Below are 26,125 nucleotides of genomic sequence, written 5' to 3' on the forward strand. Positions count from 1 at the left end.
AACGTTGGAAGAGCTGACTCGCAAAAAACAATGGTCAAGTAGTTGATTTGATTCACTCCAGTGCGCACAAGTAATTTCATCAGAGTGACATTGTTAGGCACTCTGCCTAACACAAATCATTACGGGCCTCTGAATGCAGGTAGATCCTGTTTGATAATCCAAGTGCAGCTTCAGCCTAATTGTCTCTCACTTTTCCATGTCAGAGTCAAAAGATGGTGGTAGCTTTGTTAGTGTCCACAATTTGTTTCTCTAAATAAATGTGTGCACTTTTGCTGCCATTTAGGGTTCCTCTTCTCCCCTACCTTTTTTTTTTTGTCAGTGCAACAGCCTTGTGAAGGAAATCAAGGTATTGCTACAACATTGCACGCAGTCAAATAATAAAAAAATAAGGATCCATTTTTTTCTCTTTTTAAACTGACACTTTTTCATGATGTAAAACAAGTTCAGGATGACTAGCTGTTTGAAGGGAAGTTTGCAGGCTCCCCAATTTCAAGCTCACTAGCTTCCATTTACTTATACCTCACACACAGATAATGATCTTCTGGTGCTTTTGTGAAATGATCATTGCTGCATCTATGTTTACACTGTGGTATTATTTAGAGCCTGATTCAACTGCATTAGCCAGATCCTGCCTGGGTGTTACTGTGCCATGCAAAAAGAATTCCATTACATAACATAATCATGTTCATTAAGAATATATGGTTCCATGGTTTGCTCCAATTCAGGACATTTAAGATGTTTTTCTAATGGGAACTTAAATTGCCAAACATTCCAGGTGAGATTATTCCCTCCATGTATGCTGTCAATAAAATGAAGTTGAAAGGCAAACACCCTGATGGCTCACTTTATGTATCAGTGAAATTCTTATGATTGTAAGAAAAGACATGTCAAAATCCAAACGCCATGGTGTCATTGTTAATATTACTAATAACGTTCTTCGCAGCAATAACATGAAAATCTCTTCCTTTTTCACACATTCGTTACCTTGCCAGGCTGCGTTACTAACTGTGCTGCGCTCTCAATGACCGATGCACCATTGTTGAAACATAGTCACAAGGTCAACCACAATCCAGGCTCAATCTGCCAGCGACGTGTTGTGGCGTCATCACGCTGGGATTGATGCCAAACTGTGCGGGTAAGTTAAGGGAAAGCCACGTTTACGAATCTGAAGACTGAAGTCTGCAGTGCAACTTGGAGAACTACAGGAAAAGTACGGAAGACGGACTAGATAGCTAGCTAGCTAAACCATATTAGCGTAAATTTTAGAACAGCTGACATGTCCTCGCCGCCTAAAGAGAAAATAGAAACAAAAGCTGGACACCTTCCTGCTGGTATTATTCTTGTATTACTATTTTAACATTAACTAACGTTGTTTTAACATAACGTTGAAAACCTGTCTTATGAATTAGATTGACCAGATGTTTGGTGTGTGAATGTCAACGACAGACCATGCATTTCATATATATATTTTTTTCCTCACTTAGTTGTGTTTTATATGCTGTATTCCCAGCTCACATTTCCCATTCAATCAGTTCTTGCCGCTATTCAAATTCGTTACCTCAAGATAGACTGACTTAGACTAGATAGACTAACTTTAAATTAGTAACGTGGAAAACAGCTAAAGTAGATGGACGTTTTGTTGTATCTACGGCTAATACTTTCAGTTTAACTATCAACAGTTCATGCTTTACCTGCTTAGTAGTTTCTTACGTAGCTAGATATATAGGAAGTGAACCACTTTACCTAGCTAGCTAGCGAGCTAACAACCACATCCGACGTAGTAATAAGCACGCATATAGCAGCGTATTTATGCGTAAGTGATGAAATAGATAGGAAATGCAAATAAGATGAGTATGTCTTCAAGTTTAGCCACAGTGGGCTATTATCTGAAGCTTTATGGTTTTCCTTTAAGAACATAACATATAAAGAATAAAGGAAGTAGACTAGCTACGATTTTAGCATGTAGTTATAGCTGGCTACATGAGTATCTGACGGACGTGACATTTGAGGATACGTTTGACATGAGTCATGCCTGCAGCGTTACCTTGTTCAAAAATGGCGCTTTAATCAAGTTTAGGTGCTGTTGTCAAAAACCTGTTTTTGTTTGGTAATGACAGTTTCTTAATGGCTCGGGTGTACATACAAGTAGATGAAAAGCGGTAAAAAAAAAAAAAAAAACAGCGTGAGGATCAAATTCAGTTTTTGATGGAGACTGATTGATTTTTCCCTGTGACAGTGAAGGCAGGTGGGATGAGGATAGTCCAGAAACACCAGGGAACCGGTGAACCTCCGCAGAAGGACAAGGACAGCAAAGAGTTCGAGAGTAGTAGGTAGGTTTCCAACTTTGACCAATCAAAAAAGAACAAGATACAAACTATTCGTTATCACAGACCCCCCCCTCCCCTCCCTCTCTCTCCCTCCCTCTCTCTCCCTCTCTCTCTCTCTCTCTCTCTCTCTCTCTCTCTCTCAGGGCAGTTCAAAGCAGTCGTACTGTATATGAAAGGCTGGCACAACATAACAATATACATATGTATGAATAAAGCAGGCATATATATATCTGATGGTTTGTATTTTAAAATAAGTAAAACTGGTAACAAATAATTACCCGTTAAAATGTAAGTAATGTAACAGTAATGACATTAAACCAGCTGCAGCCTGACACAACAGGCACCTTTGCCACAGCCAAAGAAGAATTCAGTAAATTCATTAACAACTTAGATTCAGTACATTATTTGTAATTAAGTTGTAATGTAAGCAATTAGTAATCTAAATATGTGTTTTGCAATGATTTAATAATAATGAATACATGCACTCTCATCACCTGTGTTTTTGTAAGTCATGTTCAGTGTGCATAAGGACAGATGGTGATCCTTAGGAAATAGAAATCATGGTGACAAACGAGGGTGAAGTTGTAGATGAGTGTCAAAAAGGTGAGGAAAACACAAAAACAAGATTTGTGTGAGTGATTGAGTGATATCTATGTGTAGTTGCAGTAATAGCATTTCTTTGTATGTAGCTGTGGTTAGAATTATTTACAAGGTTTGTGTATTACAGCTGTTGTTGCTGCTGTACCTAGCTATTGAGATGTGGAAAAAGTTCTTTAGAATATCTGTAGAGCAAGAGATTTGTTTAATGGTGACCACCATTTGGTCCAAGATGGGAATCCTACCTTATCTCTGTGTCTGTTGAAAGCGACGGATTCCCAGGATCCATTTAATCACAGACAACAAAAGGGGATGGTTGTAGAAGTGTAAGGTTAGTAGTGGCACTGTGTAATCTAGCAAATATACTTTTCTGGGTTGATGTTCAGATCTTGGCATAATCGCAGTAGATAAAATGTCAACAGAATCGCAAACCAGAAATATGTTTGCAAGAGTGGCGGATGCTAAAATTGAAAATGTGAGAGATTGAATTATCATTGAAATATGGTAAGATACTACATGAAAAGTAGATACATACCTCGTTCAGGTGTGCCCTGCATGGAAATTCAACCTGTGGCCTGTGACTTGTGACAAGCCCAGTTCCTGAATCATTACATAAAATAAGAGCATTGCAGAAGAAAAAGGCACTGTTTTTAGAAGTTATGGAAAGCAACTGTAATCAGAAACTGCAATTTTACTTTTTGTGGGTATCTAAATTCACTGCTGTGGAGCAGGAGACAAGACTAGTGGAGACATAGCAATGTAGGCGCTAACAGGTTATGAACGACAGCATTATTCCAGGGTATATGTTTTGACAGTCAAAATGAATTTTTGTGATTGAGTAAACTCAGCAGCATGGACGTTTTGGCACCGCATCATAACTGGGACAGTGGAGGACTCATTTTAATATGAAGACAAGCACACGGCGAACTTAACAGGCTTAGGGGGGCTAGACTCGTCTCAGGATTTCCAAACTGAAATCTTCCTGGTAAACACATGGGAAATGAAACCCAGGGAAATCTGTTCTGAGGTGGCTGAAGGAGGCACAGCAACTGATCTGCACATATTAGGGAAGCCCTTGGCAGCGCTCTGCTGGAGAGGAAGGCATGTACTGTATGTGTGTTTGTACATACCTGTCACTGACAGTTTCCTACACCCGGTAATAGGGCGGAAGGGAGCCCCCTCAGGCTTTCTTCACCCGACTTCTGTGACAGGGAAATGTAGGCCTGTATATGGTATATTATGTCACTCATCAATTTTTTTCCATCCAGAAGGATGTTCTGATTGCAGAGAAGACAGCTCCTGCTTCCTTCTCTCAAAGAACACGTAAATCATAGATATGGAATTAACCTCAACAGCTGTCCTTTTTTCAGTGAGGTTTAGTAAATGGAGTTTCTTTATAAGTAAACCTACTGCCATCTCTATGTGCACTTTAAAGCCAGTGACTAAAAATAATCTTGGTATTTTTAAATGGTATTTCTCAAATCAATCCCTGAAATTATAATCTCTGTAAGTCTACATCAACCTTCCAAGACCGATAAGTGAGCTATATTTACAATTAATTTTTCTGGTTTACTTCACTTGTTTGTTTTGTGTCTCGAGTTGGGCCTTGAGCTAGTAGGTCAACAGCGAGACAGGTGGGTGCTTCCCAGCAGACCAACACCTTGTGGGAATGTTGGAGATAACTCTCATCAGTTTGGTTTCCTCATCTTACGTCCCTGGGTTTTTCCTCAGTCAAACATTAACATTTTCCCATTGTAGTGAAATTATAACACTTCTGTAAAAGCAGTATTGAGATGTGTTGGTTTGGTATGCCGTTACTTTCTTGGGAAAATTTGGTGTGACACATTTCAGATGTCTTGTTGCGGGGGTCAAGTATTTTCAGTGTCGTACCACAGTGAAAAGGGATTGGGTGTGCCTACCACAAAAGAGCCTGTGTGAAATTTGTGGTAGAGGTATAAACATCATATGTGAGTCACTGCAGAACATTAAAAAAACACCACGGATACAATACTGAACTTAATGTCAGGGTCAGAGATATTATTAACTATATATTTACTTGTTCTGGCAATCTTTTCCAATGGCCAGTAAGCAGTTACATTTGCTGGGTGCTCACACCTGGTATTTAAGGAAAAACTAAAACAACCTAGCCTTCAATAAGCTTTAAATGACCTTACACACTCTTTTGACCTTTTGTGTTTTTGAAAGTTGTATACCACATCTTGGCTGCTTGACTAGTTTTATATAGCTTTTTCCTTCCACCTAGTATCAAATGCATAGGAGCTTGATGTGTTGTTAACCTTTGAGCCCACAGGCCTAGTTGTTTGCCTCCAGCAGGGTTGTGAGGCCTACCTTTCCAGTTTAATTTCCATCAACACCAGCACCTGATTACTGATTCCCATCTGCAGGCGAACGGGGCTCAGGGTTTGAACGTTATCGCTGAACTGCTGGAACAGCTCCATAAGGCCGCCGAAAGAAATCTTGATATCTGTATCAGCCGAGCTAAGAGCAGCTTTTCCTACACCACCGCAGAAGACTGCTGTGTTGGAGTCGGTTGTCTGAGAATATCAGCACGGAAACAAAGGGGATGGTTTGAAATGCAAAACCAATCCCCTTAGACGCTGACTCATGCCCCCCTGCATATTGGTGTTGGTATTCTTCAGAACCTGGATGGCATAGAACTTTTCAAGTGTTCCTGTGCAAAGGGGCTGCAGTCAGTCTCTGTATTCTTAAAATCTTAGCAACAGGTTCCATTATAGCTGTGGGTAGCAATAATGCTGGTATCCTGTAGATAACCAAGGATTATTTTCTTTTCCTTTTAGGGCATGTTGTATTGCAGCAATACTATCGTCAAGTAATGTCAAGGTCTTAAATATAGTAATTCTAGCGGCGATGCCAAACCTGCTTATCGCTTCCGTGTCTGCATCCGTCAGAACTCTTACAGAACAGTGTAACTTGAAGCATCGCCTACTGTCATTAATCAAGCTTTAGCATTAATCCACAGAGGTTGTGGAAAGACAGGAAAGCAAGGAAACAATGACCCATACCTAAAAGCAGCCCTTAGTGTTAATAATAAAAGTTAGCACTTGTTAGAGGATCCTAGGCACAGCTGTACCAGGATCTTGCATTGATGTGGGTCTTGTCAGTTGGTTTTAGTCGCTAAGTCAAAGTTGAATGCAGCAGTGTATTTTTACTGAGTTTATTTATGAACCATAATTTTGGAGTTAATGTCTCTGTCAGAAAAATATAGGCTACTGTTAAGATCACTATAGAAGCAGGTCCAGCTGGCCAATAACTGTAGTTGTGTTAATGGTAACATCTGTTTGGTGTTTGAAGTGGGGATACCTAAACAATAAAGAATTTTTTACATTGTCCGTTGGAAGTTGGTGAGTCATCCATTGAGCTGGCATTTTATTTTTATTAAAACATAAATTGCAGCCACTGAACACAAGGGAACACTTGATTTCACCCTGAATAGTCTTTATTTCATGGCAGTCTTTCAAGGATGGTTTTGATACTATGACTGAACTAAATGCTGCTTTAATTTACTTGAGGTTGTATACCTTGAAGTTACACAGATTTAAAGATTCCCATGTAGATATTCTGAACATCTGAAGAAGTAATGATTAAACAGGCCAGATACAGAATAATGCAGATGATGGACTCCATTGTATGAAGATTGTTGACAGTAAAATGGCAACTCCAGCTGCCATTGCAACTATGCAAGATCACCATCCACCCACCTGGTCACATCCACTAGTGCCAGCATCTCCCTCTGAAGACCCCACAAATGATGGAATCACTAAGAGGACAAATCACCCATGCAGTCACTCTTGCTTTTTCTGCAGAGCCAGAATTCCCTGTCCTGCTGTGATGACACACCACAGGAAATTGGTCCTTTGATTGGGGGATTGGGTTGGATAATCTAGGGTGTGATGGACCACTTTAGGGATGCTGTGAGGATATTGCCTTTAAGTCAGAGATCCTTAAAAGGCAGAGCATTCTGAGGTGTGTAATGTAACCTTTGAGTGCTGTGTCTCGTGTTGTCTTTGCCACACTCTGTAGTCCGTGTAGTACATTGTAGAACACATCTCTGAGGCGTATGAGCACAGACCGTCCCCTTACCCACAGAGGTATTCTGGGGAATGATTTGCAGAGCAAAGCTCTTTATTCGGAATGTCAACCAGGGATGATCACATCACATCTGCCTGGGGACAGCTGTTGTCTGCATGACATGAGCTTTTCTCTACTGCCTCTTTTGTGCTAACCATCCTTGTCAGGGCCGTTGTCTTGTTGCCATGCTCATGGGCTGCACGGTGGACACCCCAAGCCTGCAACGTGGGCGCAGCCCTCGCCAGCATCCTCCTCTCTCCCCAAAACACAGAGCACCTCGCAAAGAGCGGTGAGCAGGTGGCTGCTGGAAAAATTGCACATTTGTTGGAGCAAGTCAAGCGGGATTGTCTGGAGACTGCCTGTCAAATGCAATTTGGACTCCTCAGATGGATTCACGTTTGAAAATGGAATGGGCTTGAGAGAGCAGCGTGTTCGGGGGCGAGCGCAACAGTGATGTATGCCCACAGACGTGGCGTCCCGTCTCTGCCTCCATGATTTCATCTTCTGCTCTTAATCAGTCCTCTATTCCGGAGAGGCACCACGGATCACCCGTGCAAGGGAGACTCATTTTTGGAGAGTTTGTGCCCTTCAGTGGGCTTGCAGCTCAGGCCGCTGCCTGGGATGAGGGGCCTGGAGGTCAGAGCCGGCCCGATTCAGTGACGTGCACAGCCCTTTTAACGCCTGTGGTGTTGAACCGCGTCAGGTGGTGATGGAGTGGGTCTGTCTCCTCTCCTTCGTCTCTCCTGATTCTCTGCCGCCAGCAATCTTAATGGAGGTCAGGAATAACACCGCGTCCCAGATACTAATTATGGATTTGTCCATCTATGTTCGGACACAGTTGAGCAGCAAGTATCTGGTGATGTCAGAGGAGGTCACAAACCCATTGCAACTTGAATGTGGACTCAAAGGATTCAGATTCAGACAACATTCTTGTACATTTCGGTTCAGTCTTCTGTATAAAAGTACATTTTGGCCTACAGTAGCATGTACTGTGACATGTACATGAGTGTACTGTTTATGCCAGTATATGCTCACGTTTGACTTAAATGTGTGCCATCAGACTAAATCAGATATTCCGGGCGCTGATAAAGAGTTCCGTTCCTCTAAATTCCATTCACCTGAGTAGCTGGTGTCACATCAAGAGGCCTTGAAAATGTGTGTAGTTTACTTCAGTTTCTGAGTCACTTTTGTCACTTTGTGGAACTGCATTTAGTGATTGTTTTTTGATGTGAACTGCAGAAGGAAGATTAATGAGCCAAGAGCAATGATGAGAACTTCACTGTTGAGATTCACACTATAAAACCTCTTCATAAACAGCCTATACATGGGCTCCCATGTGGCTCAGTAATTAAGGTACTCACTTGAGAGCGAGCCAAGTTCTATGGCACAGGCTTGATCCCAGCTGTGTCATCAGCAGCCAGTGACTGGGAGCCCAACCCAGTACAGTGGTTGTTGCACTGAGACAAGCCTAATATATTTTCATTTCCAAACGATGGGTTCTTAAATTGGAGTGAGGGGATTTATAAATAAACAGCTGGTACAGTTTGTGCTTTTTTCCCCCACCCTCTTCTTCACTCATATGTTCTTCTGTTAGACTTCAGAAGTGTTTAGACTGTATCCTGGTCATCCAAGCATGAACCAGCATCTTGCCCATATGGCCCCGTAGCACGCGGTGCTGTGTCTCAGAGTATCTGCATTATAAATATTTAATATAGCTGAAGGGGTTCTCTCTCCATGGAGCTGACATTTCTCTCAACAGAGATTTGCCTCTTGCCACCAAAAATGCTAATCTGTTGGTTGCATTTTGGAAAAATGATTGTGTACTTTAGAGGCAATCTTGACGTGTTGCTTGCAAACAGTGAAATCAGACCAATGCCACAAAGCATTTACTTGTCACTGCTTTATCCCAGATTCCAATTAAGTATTTTGGTTGGCTTAATCTTTCACGTGCTTCTCCCTCGTTGTGAGAAAATAAAATATGGTTTTGAAATATGTGAAATGTATTAGTCCTTAAATGTTCTAAATACTTGGAATTCAGTGTCAGTTTCACATACTCTGAAATGTTTTTTTTTCCCCAAATAGGCCTTTAACAGCTGAATATTGCAGCATAAGGAAGATGGCACTTTGTTCTGATGGGTTCCAATTTGCTCAGTGCATAAAGATGTTTCCCAGAATATTCATTTATTAAGACCGATGACATCCACGCATGTCTCCAAGATTCGAATAGAATGGGAGGTGAAAAAAAGCAGAATGGCATACACCTCGGCATACACCTGTTGTGCGTTTAATTCTGCATCTGTGTGATGGGAAATGGTCTGTTACCATGGGAGGTGCAGGAAACACTGGAGGTTTTGGCCCCACGGAGGTGTGTGGCCCACAGGGGATAAGAAGCTTTCTGCTGCAGACATGGGTAGTGGCAGTGCTGGTAAGATCATTAACTCTGAGCTTGCAGTTCATCCCTGGAGCTGAGCAAACTACTGAACCTTGTGTCACAGAAGGAGAAGCCGTCTAAGAGTGCTGACGTTTATGTTAATGGGGAGATGATTTTCCACCATGAAGAGTGGCAGGAACAGGGCTTTCTCTTCGACTGGAAATGATGGGATTCCACACCTGCTAATACCGGGCAAGAAAAAGACAATCTGCATCTATAATTCAAAGAGCCAGCCAAACGGAAGGAACGCTTTAGAATGCTGTAGCTGTCATAATCAGTGACAACTTTGGACACATTAGCTGAAGAGTTCATCATACATGTGGAGGTGGGGTGTCAGACAAAGGAAAAAGTGGACAGTTTGAGGACAGTTATTTCTGTCCTACTTTCTTCCACTAAGTTAATAGCCTGATGCAGGAAACTGGAGTAGGGGTCATGGTTTTCAGTTAAATGTGTTTAAATTTAGCAGATACTGTATCTCTCTAGCACCACTAGGGTACTGCACCATTGCAAATGTGAAACAAAACTGTTGGAATGTTGTACATGTCAATTATTGCGTGAAAGGGCCAATATCTGTGTGTGCACATTCCGGTTTTGTATACATGCATTTCATGCAATGTGTAACAAGTGAGCTTTTGTGGTAGATAGCCCAGAGTTTTATGAGACCTGTCTTTCATTTTCAACGTGAAACCTTCAGGCCTGTGTGATTCACAATTACTGTGGGGAAAATAGCTCAAATTTCTCCACTATAACAAATATATCACTGCCATCAATACAAGTTAATCTAATCCACCCTGTGTGCTTCAGTGAAAGCTCTGGAAGCGTGCGCTGGGTTTACTGCTTCAATCCAATTTAGCTTTGTGAGACCCTCTATTACACAGCGGCAGAGATGCCTCTTTGTAGTTCCGCGATTTTACTCGGGAGTCTTTCCAGCTGATGGTGAATAAAAGCAACGGCAAGCAGTTTCCTTGGAGGAAAAAAAAAAAAAGCCTGCGAACGTCAGCACTTTGCCACTAATTGCCGCAAACGAATTGTTCCCCAAAGTAGAGCCTGGGGGTGCATGCCCAATCCATCCCTCCAAGCGCCCCGTACACCTCTCCTTTATCTGCGGGAGCCATCAGGCCGCGGCCTGTTGTGCTGCTTAAGGATGTACCAGAGCACAGGATCGGCGCAGCCTGCACCCTGACTCAGAATCCCCGCTCGTGTCGTGTCATCCGCATGACATCACGCGCTGGAGCAGAAGGCCCATTATGTAATGTAGCATGTGGGCATTTGATCTCCTCCCTTCAGCACACGCTAACTGCCTTGTGCTTCCGTCCTCTCCAGAATCAGCATATGAATCCAAGCACACGGGACGCTTAAAGTGGGAGGAGATGTGTTTTTCACCTGTGGGAGCAGCACGCATAAATACGCATTCCGAAAATCCATCACAATGTTGCGTAGCGTTTGCCAGGATTAATGTTGCACGGCAGCTGTGCCTCACTCTCACCATGAAATATTTCATTGTATCGCTTTAAATCACAAATAGTTCTAATCCTTGGAGAATATAAAGAATGAATCCATCATCCTCGGTTCTCCGCCGTCTTGCGCTGGGAGCAGTCAGGTCCTCTGCTGCCCTCTGCAGGCTACGTTGTGCTCATCAGCCTCAGGCCCTGCGCTTAGACCCGCAGAAATGGAGTGACCAGGTCTGCGTGGTTACATCCATTCCTGCCGTGCAGGAAGACCAAAATTTTTACCCACCTCTCTGTGAACAAAGCGGCGCAGTGTCATAGTGGTGCTCCCCGAGATCAAAGCCCGGCCGTTCCACGGTAGTTCAATGTCAGCCATGCCAGCTGAAAAGTGAAGTTGTGCCAGTAATTCATATGTGCCAAGGCTGTAATGAAATGACATACACGGGTTCTGCTGAATGAAAGCAGTGAATGGGGGTCAGAGTACACAATGTATGCAGAGTAAAAATATTAGTAGCAGCCAGTACAAGCTCAGTTGTAATTATAGTTTGAAATACAAGCCATATGATAACGGTTTCTTTTTACTGGAGACTGTGTTGTTTTTTAGACGGTGAGTCTGAAATCGACTGATACGTGTTACTCATGACATTATGGCATTATGATGTAGCAAAGACTTCTCTGGTTCAAAATCATAGCAGGAGATGTAACACTTGAACCAAACCTAATATGGTATGATAAGGAAAATACAACTAAGCACGTTGACACCTGCAGTTGTGCTTCTTGCAAGTTCTAATTCAAATGCACAGCACTTTGGACAGCATTTAAAACATGTTTTCTTCATCTTTATGGCCAAAATGTTGGCCAGCATGATTTAATTTAATTAGAAATTCTTTGGAGCGTAATTATTTGAGTTTTTCTGTCAGTTGACATGTAGCCATCAAGCTTGGCACCTTATGAAAACTTGGGAGTGTGTAAGACACTCTGCACAATAATGGTTTACCCAAGTCTGAATGCTTGCTTTGTTTCCTGGCATCGATTTTGATAGTGAGATTAGGGGTGGTAGGATGCAAAAAAGGAAATTAATCTCAAGAGTATTGATGTTTATTTTCTGTGTGGCTTTCAAGACACGCAGCACAAACAATGAAAACTCAGCCAGCTAATCCAAGGTTTGCACAGTCTGCTCATTAAAAAGCTGTGACACTGAGACAGTTTCATCATACAGCTGCCTGCAGAGCCACTTTGCTGCAGTGTTGTGGCAATGTTGTGGATAGGCACCAGACATGTTGGCTTTCCCTGCAATACAAAATGGGACAGAACTTGTGTATCCACAGTGTTGTTGGTGTTATCAGTGATACTGCGTTCATTCAGTTATTCATTAACTTTATTTTGACCTCAGTACTGCCACCGTGACATTCAAGAGACTTGTACAATCAGTGAAAGTCAGATCAATGAATAAACCATGAAATCTGTTGAAGAAATTAATGTAGGAAACCTAATGTAATGCACAACATTGTAATGTAGTACACAATAAGCCCATGCAATCATTTTATCCTTTCCCAGTTTTATATTATCTTAATAACAAAGGATGCAGATGATAACAAGATGCCTCGCGAAGAATCTGCATGTTTTCAATTAGTGTCCTTGTGTCAGGTGGATTTTAATTTTATTTCCTCCCACTCTGCACAGTCAACTTCAAGGCGTGCCTGAAATGTAGAGAATGCTGGTATGGTTCAAGCTGCTGCACTGTGCTTAGTTAAAATGAGGGATTCTCTCCCTTGCTAGTCAAATTGACATGGCGGAATGTCACAGCTTTCCATTCGTATCTCTTCTCAGTTTTAACATTGCGTTGGCTATGGCTGTCATCTAACTGGCTCCCCTGCGTTAAGCATTTCCATTAGCAGTGCTCTGTCCCTCCTCCGAAACTGCCAAAATCTCAATGGTCAAACATCTGGTGGGAGACATAAGAACGTAAGAACATATTATGACGAGAACAGGCCATTCGGCCCAACTAAGCTCACCATTAACGAGACAATGAAATAAACCAGCATTTTAATTAAGCACTGTTTTTTTATGCTAACTGCAGTTAAGTTTAGGTTTTTGGCTGAGATAAATACTCTTGAATTTGTCAGTCAGTGTCAGTTGTCATATGCCATTTGCCAGTTTTTTGCTTTTTTTATTATTATAGAACAAGAATGAGTTCTAAGTTGTTCTAAGTTTAGTGGCAATTGAATAATTGGGTATTACAATTGTTAATTTCTGTGTGCTGGGTCACACACAGATTTGTTGAGGGTTTGAATTGATAGATTGACATTTAAAGGTCAGATTTAGTGTGTTTTTTAAGGACTTGACATCAAATGGCTTTACTCTGACAAACTTCTGGATGTGATGTCTTGCTTATAAATGCATTAGGTTAATGTCAACCCTGAGCATTAGATTAATGTCAACCCTTTTAATGTTGCACTTGTCTCTCTAACGGACAATGCAGCATAGATGGAGAAAAAGAAGCACAGTGCCACATCCCTGTGTAACAGTCATGCTCTTCATTGTACCAGAACCATGAATTTTATGCAGTTAATGATTATGCTAAATTTTGTTCCAGATACTTACAAATCACTAGTAAATGTATCTTCAAAAGTATCAAAAGGTTTTGAAAGAAAATTACAGATAAAACATTGAGTCTTGGTAATTTAATAATTAATTTAATGTCAACTGGCAGAATAAGCAGTGCAAGAAAAAAGTAAAAACTCCCTACTTTTACAACTTGCCAAAGCTTCTTTGTCAGTTATGCAGTTCTATAAAACATGCAGCCCCAAGAGGGGATTGACTTCTCATTTAGCATGAAGCTAAGAGTGAAATTAAACCAAATATTTTACACTTTGCTTCTGGATTTGCTGTGCAGAACATAGTAATTACATCATCTACCTCAAAATATGCCCAGTGATATGGAATTTATGCAGTCTGTGTCCGTTAGAGATGAGGTGGAACATCCTTAAGGCCTCTACACACTGACTCGATGGCCTGAGGCAAGCTGGGATTGGTGTTTCTTATAGACTAGACTAATTAACATTCCGTCGCAGTCCCAAGATGCACCAGGGCATACTGAATGGGCACACCCTTCCGTGAATCTGCAGCAAGTGCAGGGAGAAAGAACTAACATTCTGGAACTGTATGTGATGGAGAAGCATCTTTTTTTGCTATGATCTTCACAATTCATATCATATCTAAATGGCCTAAATAAAATGTGGTTATGGTCATTTTGGTACAGTACAACTAGTGGGGGGTCTCTTTTCATTGATCATTTGCTTTTTTCTGTATTAAATGTAATGTTTATATATTTATTTATTACATCACATTAAATTGTTAGGTTATGTTACATTAATATAGGAGATGTGCAGCTTCGAGCACAAGAGAACACAAGTGTGTAAACCTAAGTTAAATGAGCAACAGTGCCAGACCAGGGTAGCACTTCCAGACCAGTGAGTGTGAGCACAACATTCAAGCATTATCACAAGTTAACGTTTTACAGTGGTAATATAAACCTAGACAGCCTCGGCAACTAAGGTAAGTCAAGTACATACGCTACCGTAAATCTCAGTGTCACTAGATCGCAATATACATAATGTATCATAATATTACAAGTAAATACGCAGCAAGTAGTACAGGTAATACAAGTAGCAGGCGCTATGGGGCGGGGATTGAGGTGGAACCAGGATGCAGTCTGAAGAGGTGGGGTTTCAGTCTGTGTCAGCGGTTGTCCAGTGATCCTGCTGTTTTGACACCTGTGGGAAGTTCATTCCACCACTGGAGGACCATTACAGACAGAGAACATGGCGAAGAGAAGCGACCCTGTAAGGAGGGGACAGTCAGTTGCCCCAAGGTTTCAGAGGGTGGTTATGTGGCCAGTACCTACAGTTTGAAGACTGATTAGAGGTATGAGGAGGCTGTACCATTCACTATTCTGTATGCTGTCAGTAAGGTTTTAAACTTGATGCAAGTGGTAACTGGAAGCCAGTGGAGTAAGGTAAGGAGGACTGTGACTTTAGGGAGCTTTGGGACTCTGACTGTGTTTAGGGACATTTTAGACAAGTTGTGCAGCTGCATTGTGGATTAGCTGCAGGGTTTGATGGCACAGGCAGGAAGACAAGCAAGGAGGAAGTTATAGTAGTCCAGTCATGAGAAGACCAGGGCCTGATCTTGGAGCTGCGTAGAATATACAGTGAGGTAGGGGCAAATCCTTTGAGTGTTGTACATAAAGAATCTGCATGTCCGACTCAGAGCCGCAGCCTGTGAGGAGAAGTACAGTTCGTTACCAAGGATAACCCCAAGGCTTCTGACAGTGGAAGTGCTATCGGTGAAATAGTTTGTAGTGTCTAGACTGAGGGAGAGGTCTTGAAACAGCAAGGGCCTGGAAGAGATGTAAAGCATCTTAGTCATTCCAAATATAATACTGATACATACTTACACATGTAAGTAAGCCTTCACATTCCCGATTACATAAATTACATTTATATATAGATGGCTCTATAGACACTATGGTGGCGTCATATAACTAAACACCTTGATTGATGAGCAACATTGCCATCTTTCTGTTATATTACACTATGTGCATTCACATGCAAATTATAATTATAATTCTAACCCATACATTCTAGCCACTACAGCTCAAACAGAAATTATATCTCCACACAAAAACACATGTCATGGTAAGATGAAAAGGCATCGGGCCAAGTTGCACAAAGGAATTGTGGAAACATTGATTTGCTTTGCTTTGGAATAGTGCTTGTTCAGTGCTTGTTCTTTGGTTGAGGTTTTATCGGCCAAATTGTTATTGTAAATTGGTTTGGTTTTGATATCGGTAATTTGTGTTTCCTCTGTGTCCTGTGTGCCCCTCGTGTCCCCAGGTTCTCTCAGTGTCCTCCTTGTCCTGGCCTAGAAAAGGTAGGGCTTAGAGTTTCTGATTACTGTGGTGTCTGCACATAACTGTAGCACAAAATGAGTTGTCAAGCCTGCATGTTTCACCCTTATAAAAAAAAAGTACTTATTTGATTTCGGGGTAATTTTTTTCAGTTTTTCAAAACAAATAATGTTTATTTTTCTCTTTATCTAAAATGATAGATGTAATAATGAAAATAAAGTCACTGAAGGGCTCTTTTGGTCTCCGATGAAAATGTTGCAGTGAATATTTTGAGATAGAGCTGTCAGCCGAGCGTCATTGGCATGCAAACCGGATAACAGGTTATTTACACTGATAAAATATGCAAATCTGTCCCCCCTCTCCAACCACCACGATGGCAGCGGTGCAATTTACTCTGAGCAAAGTGTGGAAAATCTCTGATTCAGGTCTTAGACTGAGACGTGGTGTGTGATAGCAGGGCTGGATGACCTTGGTCCTGTTAGTGGACTTTGGTTTCCTTTTTTTTTTGTTGTTAGTCCACTGCTTATATGCTCCTCTTACTAATGTAGTTGTGTTTTTAAATGCATTAATATTCGATATTTAGTAGATGCATAGGACTTTTATGAGAGCCCTTTTTGGAGGATTTTACTGATTATGGAGGAGAGAAATAGTTAATGGGTCTTTCCCTATATTGCTTAAGTTAACAGTCTTTTCACCACTTTCTTAAACCTCATATCTGATTTTGGCTACAGTTCACATGAAACAGTGAAATCTGTAGGATGTGAAAATTAGCTCTCAACCAGTATTTATGTACTGTAGGTTTAAATGAACTGTGCACACATGACCTTCAGGTAGTTTTCACATGACCAATGCTGTCAGACCAGCTTGCCACTTTCTTTGCGATGTTTGTATTTATTTTTGTTTTATAGTTTATAGTTGGTTGAAAAAATGCTAAGGAGAAAGATCCATTTACAACAGGAATAGAATTAGAATATTCAGTGCCAAGTCCTCACGAAATGATTAAAAGCCTGAGGAGAATGAAGATGTTGCATTCAGCGTCTCCTCGTCCAATCAGATAAGAGCACAGTATGGGGTGATCAGTAATCTTTTATACAATTTATGCAATGTGACACGCTGTTAAAAAAATGAGTTGTGCAACATGGTCAGAAGTAGCGTTTCAATATGTAATATTAGTTTTGTGGCGTCTGTCAGTATTCTTTGGTCCGTGCAGAGGGAATGCTTATGTTCAGTCCAGGGTAATTTGTCACACTGTCCTCTCTTGTTGGCAGCGGGTCAGAGTGTGACCCGATCCTCTGCACGGGCAGTGAAATTGGCTCTCCCTCTCTCTGGTTGTAAATGGTCCTAAAACAATGCTCCATTTTTCATTTCTGTGCCATCAGCCCACAGCCTCCGGGCAGTGACACCCATTACAGGTGACGTATAGAGGGGGGCGCTGGTATTTATTGACCCCCATGGACATGCTTCGGTTCACTACTAAACAACACTCTTGGAAGTCTTCCAAAAGATGTCTCACTTTTTAGCTTTTTTCCTGAACGTTTGATATCCCTGCCGTAAAGCCTTTTAACTTTTTTCCAGTCATGTTCAACAGGCAGGCAGAGACGATGGCAGTGGGGCCTTGTTAGACAGGGCGTGTCATATTTCTTGTGCCTTTTGTGTGCTTTTTTTTGCCTGCACAAGCGTCTGGTCGCTGTTTGTGGACACAGCACAGCCTAACATCGCAGGGATGAGTTATCCCCTCCCTATCTTGGTGGAGCTGCCTTATTCCGGAGATTAATGCACCGGCAGCCACGAGACACTAAGTCACTGTCGCTCCGCTCTCAGCTCCTGATGTGACAAGCATCCAGAGTAATCTGCAGTGTTTTCCCACCCTCAGGGCTCGGGCTGCGGGGTCAGGCCTCCCTGTGCTCTGCCCTGCCCTGTTACACACCGTACAGCAAGCGCCCGTACGTGGTGGTAGACTCCCCTCAGGTCTTCTGGTAGCTATTACTGAGCACATTAATATTTCAGCAAACTTTGCAAAGTTTTTTTTTTTTTTATTTTATATCAGGCTTCAGTCTGCCGATCTGTTATATTCAGGCTTTAGTTGGTAAGTGCTTGCCTCAGCTCAATACTGCATGGACGTTTGTTTCAAATTTGGATTTAAACTGTGAGGGTTAAATCTTCATTCCGAAGCCAGTGCAGAGCTTCTCCCGGTGACAGCTCCCGGATCAGTCATATCTTTATCCCACGGGAACACGCCACAAGAAAAATAAATATCGGTAACTAGATGGCTCAAATGCTCTACAAAGGTCAAATGTAAATGAAGGGTTGGAATTCATTCTAATGAGAGACACTGGCAAGCACAAGGTTGGTATTAAGCTATGTATTACAGCAGATACTACTGTGAAATTAATTGCTTGTCCAGACCAACCTACGAGCCACCTGTGAGTCATTTTGTGTGAAATCATCCTGACTCTGGTATGAACCTCTCATCATTTTATTTCTCCTATGTACACTTTTGTCCTGTTGAGGTTAGAACGGATGCACGTATTTCAAAGGTATTCCTTGAATTATGTTTATCAAAACTAGGTACTTTTTGTGCCTATGCTGATGTTATTTAAGGCACTGTAACTGGTGCTCCATTGGTGGTGGTGAGAAACTTGTCATAGTAAAGCTCTTTTCATACTGAGTTGCATCAGACGCTGTTGAGAATTTATTTTCAGTATTACTTCCAATGTATTTACAGTTTTCAAAAACAAGTGTCATGAATACCAATTTTGGATGCATTAATGCTTTGATACAGCATTATACAGAAACAATTTTGGGTTATCATTCAAGGCAGTACTACAAATAACACTTGAATACATTATAGGGTTTCCCCACCTGTTAGCAGACAAAAAGAATGTGATCTTTGACAAGGCCAATATTTAACAGACAGTCTCTGGATCCCTGAAAAGGCATAAATTCTGTGTTGCAGCTTTATTGCAGCCGCTCGTGGGAAGCGTTACCCATGTCATTTTCTGATGTACAGCAGGCTGGCCTCGTTGAGAGTACATTTCCTTGCTGAATTCCCCTCGAAATCCGAAATGAATTTGGTATTGTCTGGAAATAAAGAGGGAGTTTTTGCCTCTCTCACTGTTAGTTATAGTAAGTGTTGAAGATAATGATTGAGCATTGCCTTGAAAGGGCAGAAAGTTTTAAAATAATAATACTGTTTCAGCTGTGTTTTCAACTGATAATATATCATGTAAATTCTGAACTCTGAACTAATGAAGTAATTTTGCACATGAAGGTTTTCCATATGACACCTAAGTCATATTTGCATCATGTACCTTAAAATTTAGATGAAAATTCATATGCTTCTCATTTGAATTTTTTAATTTCACATCTAATTGGAAATGTTTTTAATCTAAATGTAGCTGTGTCAAATCTATATGCATCTGCTTCCATCTGTATGCAGCCGCTTCACATCTCAATTATTCCCTTTTCTCTCCAGCCCACCGAAGCCAACTGTTGTGGTCTCAGGAGTAGTCACAAAGGTAAGCAACATAGCATTGTCTCTTCTCACATGTTTTATTGGACCGGTGAAGGTTTTCTATAACTTTGAGTAGAGGATTTCAGGTTTAGGAGAAAAGGGCATGAGTAACTGAATAAAACTGCCTGAATTTGCAGTGGTTTGATGGTGGTCATGCAAGCTGTGTAGCAATATTTAATTGAAAAGAAATTAATTGGTCAAACGTCTATGCTCACAGTGTTCACATCTAAGGTCCCTTCTTAACATTGACCTTAACTTTGATCCTTACAAGAAGATAAACACATAAAACCTTTTTTTAAATGATCCCTAGAGACAAATGTTTACAAATTGTACGCATTACGTAATTGGATCCGATTTCATTGTATTACTTTTGAACTGCTGTCAGTTGCTATGAGTGTTTGCGCTGGCTGTAGGGAATGAATGAGTTTGAGGAGAGCTGACAGGTAGGCCGAGGTGGTTCTGCCGTAGCCTCCAGAGAGACGAGCGCTCAGATGAAAGGAAAGCGTGACTTTTCATCCTTCTGTCAAACGTGCGGAGGATGAAACAATCTCGCTGGAGCAGCTAGAGACAGGAAATATGTCAGAGGAACTGCAGTACACAGATTGGTGAGAATTTGTGTTACATCCAAAAAGAACAATCAGTGTCCAGCCCTGGAACAAATATTTAAGGGTCAGGAAGCACTCTGAAGCAGGTTTTGAAGCAGGTGTAACTGAGCCAGGATCATTTGTTTGTCATTTTTTGTTGTGTTTGTTGAAGAGTTGGAACTGGAAATAAAATTTTGAATGTGTGGTGCGGGCACAAAGATTGAAGGTAGATTGGAATAAAAGACAGGTGTAGCTGTAAAAACCACCTCAGCCATCACTCATGCCGCGCCCCTCTTTTTCTCTGCGTATTACTCGTCGTGAATGTCAAAAAGGGCTCCAGCAGTCCTGTTTGCCCTATGTACAAAGAACATGTTGTACTGAGATTGTAAACCTCAGCTCTGCAAAAAGATTGCTGTTTACCCTTGGATTCACACAAACTGCTGCAGGGCAACTGCAGCTCTTCAGTGAGCACAGAGAGGAGACCTGAGTCCAGCCGAATTGCCCTGACACCTCCAAATTAATAGGACTGGTCCTCAGAAACATGTCTTCTCAGACCATGATTGAAGGAACGCTCACAGAGGCTGAAGGAGAGACGCTTCATTCACTGGGGGGAGAAATTTGCTTTGACACTCAAGTGCCTCTTTTCTCACAAGGTATTATCAACTGTGTCAATAGTCTAATGCAAATGCAGCATCACCGCCAAAGCCACATGTTTTCCCTGTGTTAGTCACTTTAGTCACTGAGGAGCCAGCTGTCCTCCTTTCTGGCCAAGGTTGACCTTAATCTCTTTATACTGTCAGATTCACTACGGATATCCAGTGGTTTAAATCTGACCTGTGCTAAAGGGGTCCCAGGATAATGTACCCTGCTGGCCAGCGTGTGTCGGAAAGACTGTTTGGTAGGCTGTTGTATATGGCTGAGGTTGATTGCAAGATTGTGCGTGCGGCTAAATATAACAATCAGTAGTGTGCTAAATCCTCCACGTAATTCCCTCCCCATCCTGATCGTGCAATTAAGACTGGTGAATTGCTTGCGTCTGCCTTACTGTCTGCCTGCAAAGTGGTCTTAAGGAAACGCGAGGCATCTGGATCCCTTGGTAATGACACAATAACCGTGTTAAATTGCTTTTGAACACTCCAGGACACTCAATACCTGCTTCAGCTGCATGCGGCGCCCCAGCCGCGCTCGAGCTGCTCAGCCACAACGGACCAGCAAATCAAAACATAATTTCCAAATTAATTTGGGTCTAATCTGGACTAATCCCCTCCTATAAAAAGCAGGCTTTTATAAACATTGCACAACAGAGGATCTCCTCTCAGATTAACTTCTGCGTTTGCTCAAGTGCTCAGACTTGCACAGTTCATTCAGTCTGTCTTGCACACATACACATGCGAACACACAGCTATATGTTTCATATATATGTAGTTGCAGTTCTCCTGTGAATCGGCCCTATTGCAAGTCCCTTGTTTCAGAGCAGCTCAGATGCATTGCGCTGTCTCGTACATTTAAGGGGATTTCGTATTTTATTTATTCAAAGTCTTGTGAGTCACTCTGAGCCAGAATGTGTTATTAATTAGGCCCTGGCTAATCTGGCTTGTTGTGTTTACGTTCTTGGATCCTCCAGGGAAGAGGATAGATTGAGAGAGACGGTTACCGTGGGGCTTAATCCCGCCCCGCCCCTGCACAGGGGTATCAACCTTGCCTTTGAACATGAATGCAACCGGACTCAAGGTCACAGTTTTCTAACCGCCCGGAAAGGCCATCTCCAGCAGAATGACGGTCTTCAGTTTACACATGGAGTCCAGGGTTGCATTTGCAGATGAAAATTTCCGTTAGAAAACTTCACACCCTCCTTAAAGGAGAAGCAAGAGATTATTGGGTGACAATAATATAAGGTTTGTTAGCAGTTAGTGAATATTTTTTCTTTAAGTATCAAGTAGCTCATTTCAAGTCTTCCCTCTCATGACCCATGATCATGTTTTGTCTGAGGGTCCACTGTCACAGAATAAGTGGTATTATTATCCAGGAAGTATACAGCCATCACTATTGCATGCAAGCCAATAGCAGGCTATAATTTTCTTTTTGCAATCCTTTTGCAACCTCTGTCATTTAGTTATAATGTGAACATTTTTCTGATTATTTCCCCATTAATAAATGAGTAACACACAAAGGTTTCTTCCAGTAGTTTGTATAAACATCAGAACATGGAGCTTGAACTTTGACTAGTAGCTAATTGCCAGCAGGCAAACCATTTGCATTTACATTTACATTTATTCATTTGGCAGATGCTTTTATCCAAAGCAACTCACAAGCGACCACACTACAACTGAGCAGGGATGATTGTGGTTAGTACTTGAATGGGCGACCTCCTGGGGAAAAAACAGCCTGCTGCTGGAAGCGGTGTTGGCGGGCTAGTAGGGGGCAGTCTTCCCTCTGGACTCTACAGGAGACGAGTGCCCCAGAGCAGCATGGGGACACTGTGATGTAGGAGACGCTGTTTTTCGGATGGGATGTTAAACTGAGGTCCTGACTCTCTCCGGTCATTAAAGATCCCATGGCAGTTCTCACAAAAAGAAGGGAGTTCCCTGGTGCTTTGGCTAAATTCCCAATCAGGCTCCGTCAATCTGGCCATCTAATAATCCGCTAATGCAATTGGCTGAATAATTCCCTCCCCCTCCACCTCAGCTGATGTGTGGTGAGAGCTCTGGTGTAAAATAGCTGCTGTGCATCACCCAGGTGGGTGTTACATTTCTAATGGTTTTGGTGAGCCCCCCCTTCACTGTAATGCGCTTTGAGAACCTTGACAGGCTGAAAGGTGCTATATAAATGTAATCCATTATTATTATTATTCATTAGTGTATGGGGGCAAATAAAATGTTACAACTAACGATGACTCAAGCTTTGAATGCTGTAGCTACACAATCAATGTGTAGAGCACACCCCTCCCCAACATAATTTTAACCATTCAGGAAAAACACTTTTATTGATAACATCTTGAAGGTACTGTATTGCTGACAGAAGAAGTAAGGAGTGACACAAGCAAAGCTGTTTCGAGATGTCTGTAGAATTCACAGAGCCCGCAGTGATAATTTCCTTAGGCCTAGGCAGCTCCCTCCAGTTCCTTCCAGTTGGCCCCTTTTTTCTAGCCATCGCTTGATCTGTTTGAGCTATTTGTGCCCAGAGCGCATCAGGTCAGGGCTTTTCAGGCGATGTAATCATGGTATTCATGGGGAAATGTGTATCTGCATGTTAAAAACTTGAGAACACTACTAAGCTTTTCAACCTGCAGGATCTCTGAAAGCTTCCAGGATTCAGGAGAGCTTATGCAATCCTCAGTTGAGTGATATGAGTGAACCATAACTTTATTGCCTATATGCATGATTTTCAGAGAAATGTTTTACAAAGAAATTACTGTTTCATTTGAGTCAAATGCCATACTCTTCCTTGTCCCAACCACCATGCATTTATATTTATAGCTCTCCTTTTTTAGGTCTTTCCCCATGGTAATCCGCTTTAAAGGATTCATATGCATTTACTACAAGAGACTCATTTGTGACAGATTAAAGTGGATAGGAGGATGTGTATTTTTATTTTTTTTCTTGGAATATCAGATTTCTATCTCAGTGGACATTGGCTAGTTTTGTCTACAATGTATTACCACAGCTTGGGTATTTTCTTTTTACAATAATTAATAAGGTCCTGAAGGATTTTAAAACTGGGCCACATTTTGATGTATTTTTATTTTTAACTACATTCTAAAACTAATGGAATGTAACAAACAGACCAAGTCCTTTGAGATCAGAAATGGGCAGTGGAAAGCAGTTTGAATGAGCAGTCAAGTCTTAGGATTCAGAAGTGTTACCAGTGCATGAAGAATGCTTTTTTTTCCCCCAGTCATAGTTAGAAATGTTCACTGTGATCCTCAGGGGGACAAGGACTTCCCACCTGCAGCTGCTCAGGTGGCCCATCAGAAACCCCAGCCTTCTGTTGAAAAGCTTCACCAGGGTCCCCATATCAATCAGCACATCCACCAGCCCCGCAAGTGAGCCCCTCCTCTCCAGCTCCATCAGCACTGTCGCCATGGTGCACCAGCAAATACCACACCAATCACCCACCAGCACTCAGGTTACCAGGGAGACTGAGACAGGATGCAGCACAGCACCAGGAAGTGTGTGCTTGCCATGAAATCACGCGAGAAGAATGGATCGTCATCCTTGTTTCCTTTGTGCTCTTGATTACAAAGATCCATTTCAGGTTTAAATGAGAAAATCTGCCAAAGACAAATTCTGGGATTAATTTAATAATTTAAGGGATTATATGTAATTTTACTAAAATTATTTCTTGAATAATGTAAATTGTACAAATTGTTTAGTTTGGAATATTTTCTTAGAAGTGTGGTTGTCACGTTTTTCTGTGGTGTCAGAATAAACTAGTGTCAAAATGAAAGTGTGGTTTTCCCTGCTTGATTAAACAATGCATGAAAAAAGTTCACAGGAACAAAGCTTACATGAAAAAAAGTTAAATTGATAGCACAGCATAAAGTTGGACTTAACTTCTGCCCTACTTTTGCAATTCAGATGGGATGTTGTATAATAATTGTCAGCTTGCATACCTCCTTGGGTCTCCAGACTTTACACAGCTCTGCGGCCAGGTGTTCTGCCAGGTAGAATTTGCCTTTATTCTGTGTGAGCTCTGAGTATACAGCTGTTCCCTGGCGCAGTGTTTTAAGTGCCTGGGCCAGATGCTCAGGCCTCAAGCCTCTCCTTGTACTGGACTGAAAATAGTCAGGGTCACTTATTACAGGGCAGCTCTTGTCAGGAGCAGAGCATTTTGGTTAAGCCAGCTGTTGCCGAAGGTAAACTTCAAAGTGTCAGGGAGGGCAGAGCAAGCCGTAAGTTTTGTTAATTTTTAGTTAAGGGTCATTTTCACACAAAAACAGCTGTCCGAGGGTGGAACGGCAGAGGGGTGGCTCTTGGATGACTGATTCACTCTAATTTGGTGTCATACATATCAGGGTTCCTGTCTACTTCAGTGTGTACCTATTTTGTTAAGTGTGGTTGGCACTGAAGTCCAAGATTTGTTGAAATTGCTGATGATAAGAATTGATATGGTTGCGTGAATTTATCAAGTACCAAATGAGGGCATTATTCATTGGTGAAAACCATATCTCAATATTTTTGGATATATTAATGTTTCTTTTCCCCTACAGAAGTGGAACTCGGCAAGGCTGCTTAGTTCCAAGTGCTTTTACATTTTGTTTTTTTTTCTTCTTTTTCATGTCAAGCTGACCTGGGCCAGCTCAGCAAACTAACCACATATAATCTTAAAAACTGAGATAGATGTGAGATACAGGGAAGGGATAAAAGAAAGTTGCCACCGGTTATGATCAAAGCCAATAGTTAGATGTAGATAGAAGAAATATGGAGTCTCTTTTGGGAAACCATGTGTTTTGGAACAACTGACAAAGTCCAGTCTGTGCTTTGAATCTGGGTAGCAGCCAGTTTTCATGTGCTACAGCTCTGGTTGTGAAAAATGCAGTGAAAAGTAATTGTCCTGTTCCTGGTCAGCCAACTTTGCTTAGCTTGTTTACAGTCCTACAGTGGGAAAGGTGTGTTGGAGCATTTGAACCCATCTCCTGGTCATTCACATGTACAAATACCACATAAGAAGCAAAATGACAGCTTGGAATTGAAAAAGTGTTTATTCACAATGCAAAAAAAAAAACCCATGTGTATTAAACTTCCCCAAGTATTGCTAGCCATTATCTAGGTTGCCTTACAATTCAAACTGTGTAAACATCACTTCACCTGTTTATTTACTGGTTCCCCCAAACCTCTGGGTCTTGGGGGCTGGAGAACTAAGTCATCTTGAACCCTAAACTAGCGTTAAGCAGCGGTCACACAGCGGTTACGGTCAGAAAAAGACAAACTGAGGACAAGAAAAAAAAACTTAGTGGCTCTTAACAGGCTGTGCAGAGGCACGCTGGTGCAGTGGAGAGGTGGAATCCCGGCCTCCATGGGGAGACCTGACGTGTTGGAGGCGTCAAAAAACGCCGCCTCCGCTCAGTGCCGCAGCTCTCCTCTACTCCAGAACTGATCCGCCGTGGCAGCAGTTCCTTTCACTGTCTACCAGGCACAGTGCAGCTCTCAAAGAAAACGATTACAAACGACATCCCTGAGATGAGATTGTTCTCGATATGTGG

The 26,125-nt window shown here is 41.8% G+C and overlaps 1 protein-coding gene across 1 annotated transcript; it reads left to right on the forward strand.

The window, feature by feature from the left end:
• The first annotated feature begins 1,144 nt into the window (after positions 1-1,144).
• Positions 1,145-24,207, forward strand: LOC118773469 (death-associated protein). The gene is made up of 4 exons (XM_036522412.1): positions 1,145-1,331; positions 2,237-2,330; positions 19,301-19,343; positions 23,850-24,207. The coding sequence occupies exons 1-4, from the start codon at positions 1,277-1,279 to the stop codon at positions 23,967-23,969; spliced, it is 312 nt and encodes a 103-aa protein (XP_036378305.1). The 5' UTR covers positions 1,145-1,276; the 3' UTR covers positions 23,970-24,207.
• The last annotated feature ends 1,918 nt before the right edge of the window (positions 24,208-26,125 follow it).

Source organism: Megalops cyprinoides, chromosome 2 (genome assembly GCF_013368585.1).
Source record: "Megalops cyprinoides isolate fMegCyp1 chromosome 2, fMegCyp1.pri, whole genome shotgun sequence".
Lineage (NCBI taxonomy): Eukaryota > Metazoa > Chordata > Actinopteri > Elopiformes > Megalopidae > Megalops > Megalops cyprinoides.

Bases quoted from the DNA above. Each gene is read 5' to 3' on its own strand.
- LOC118773469 (XM_036522412.1), top strand. From the start codon at position 1,277: ATGTCCTCGCCGCCTAAAGAGAAAATAGAAACAAAAGCTGGACACCTT. The intron at 1,332-2,236 runs GTATTATTCTTG...TCCCTGTGACAG, and splicing joins AGCTGGACACCTTCCTGCTG to TGAAGGCAGGTGGGATGAGG. The intron at 19,344-23,849 runs GTAAGCAACATA...TGTGATCCTCAG, and splicing joins TCTCAGGAGTAGTCACAAAG to GGGGACAAGGACTTCCCACC.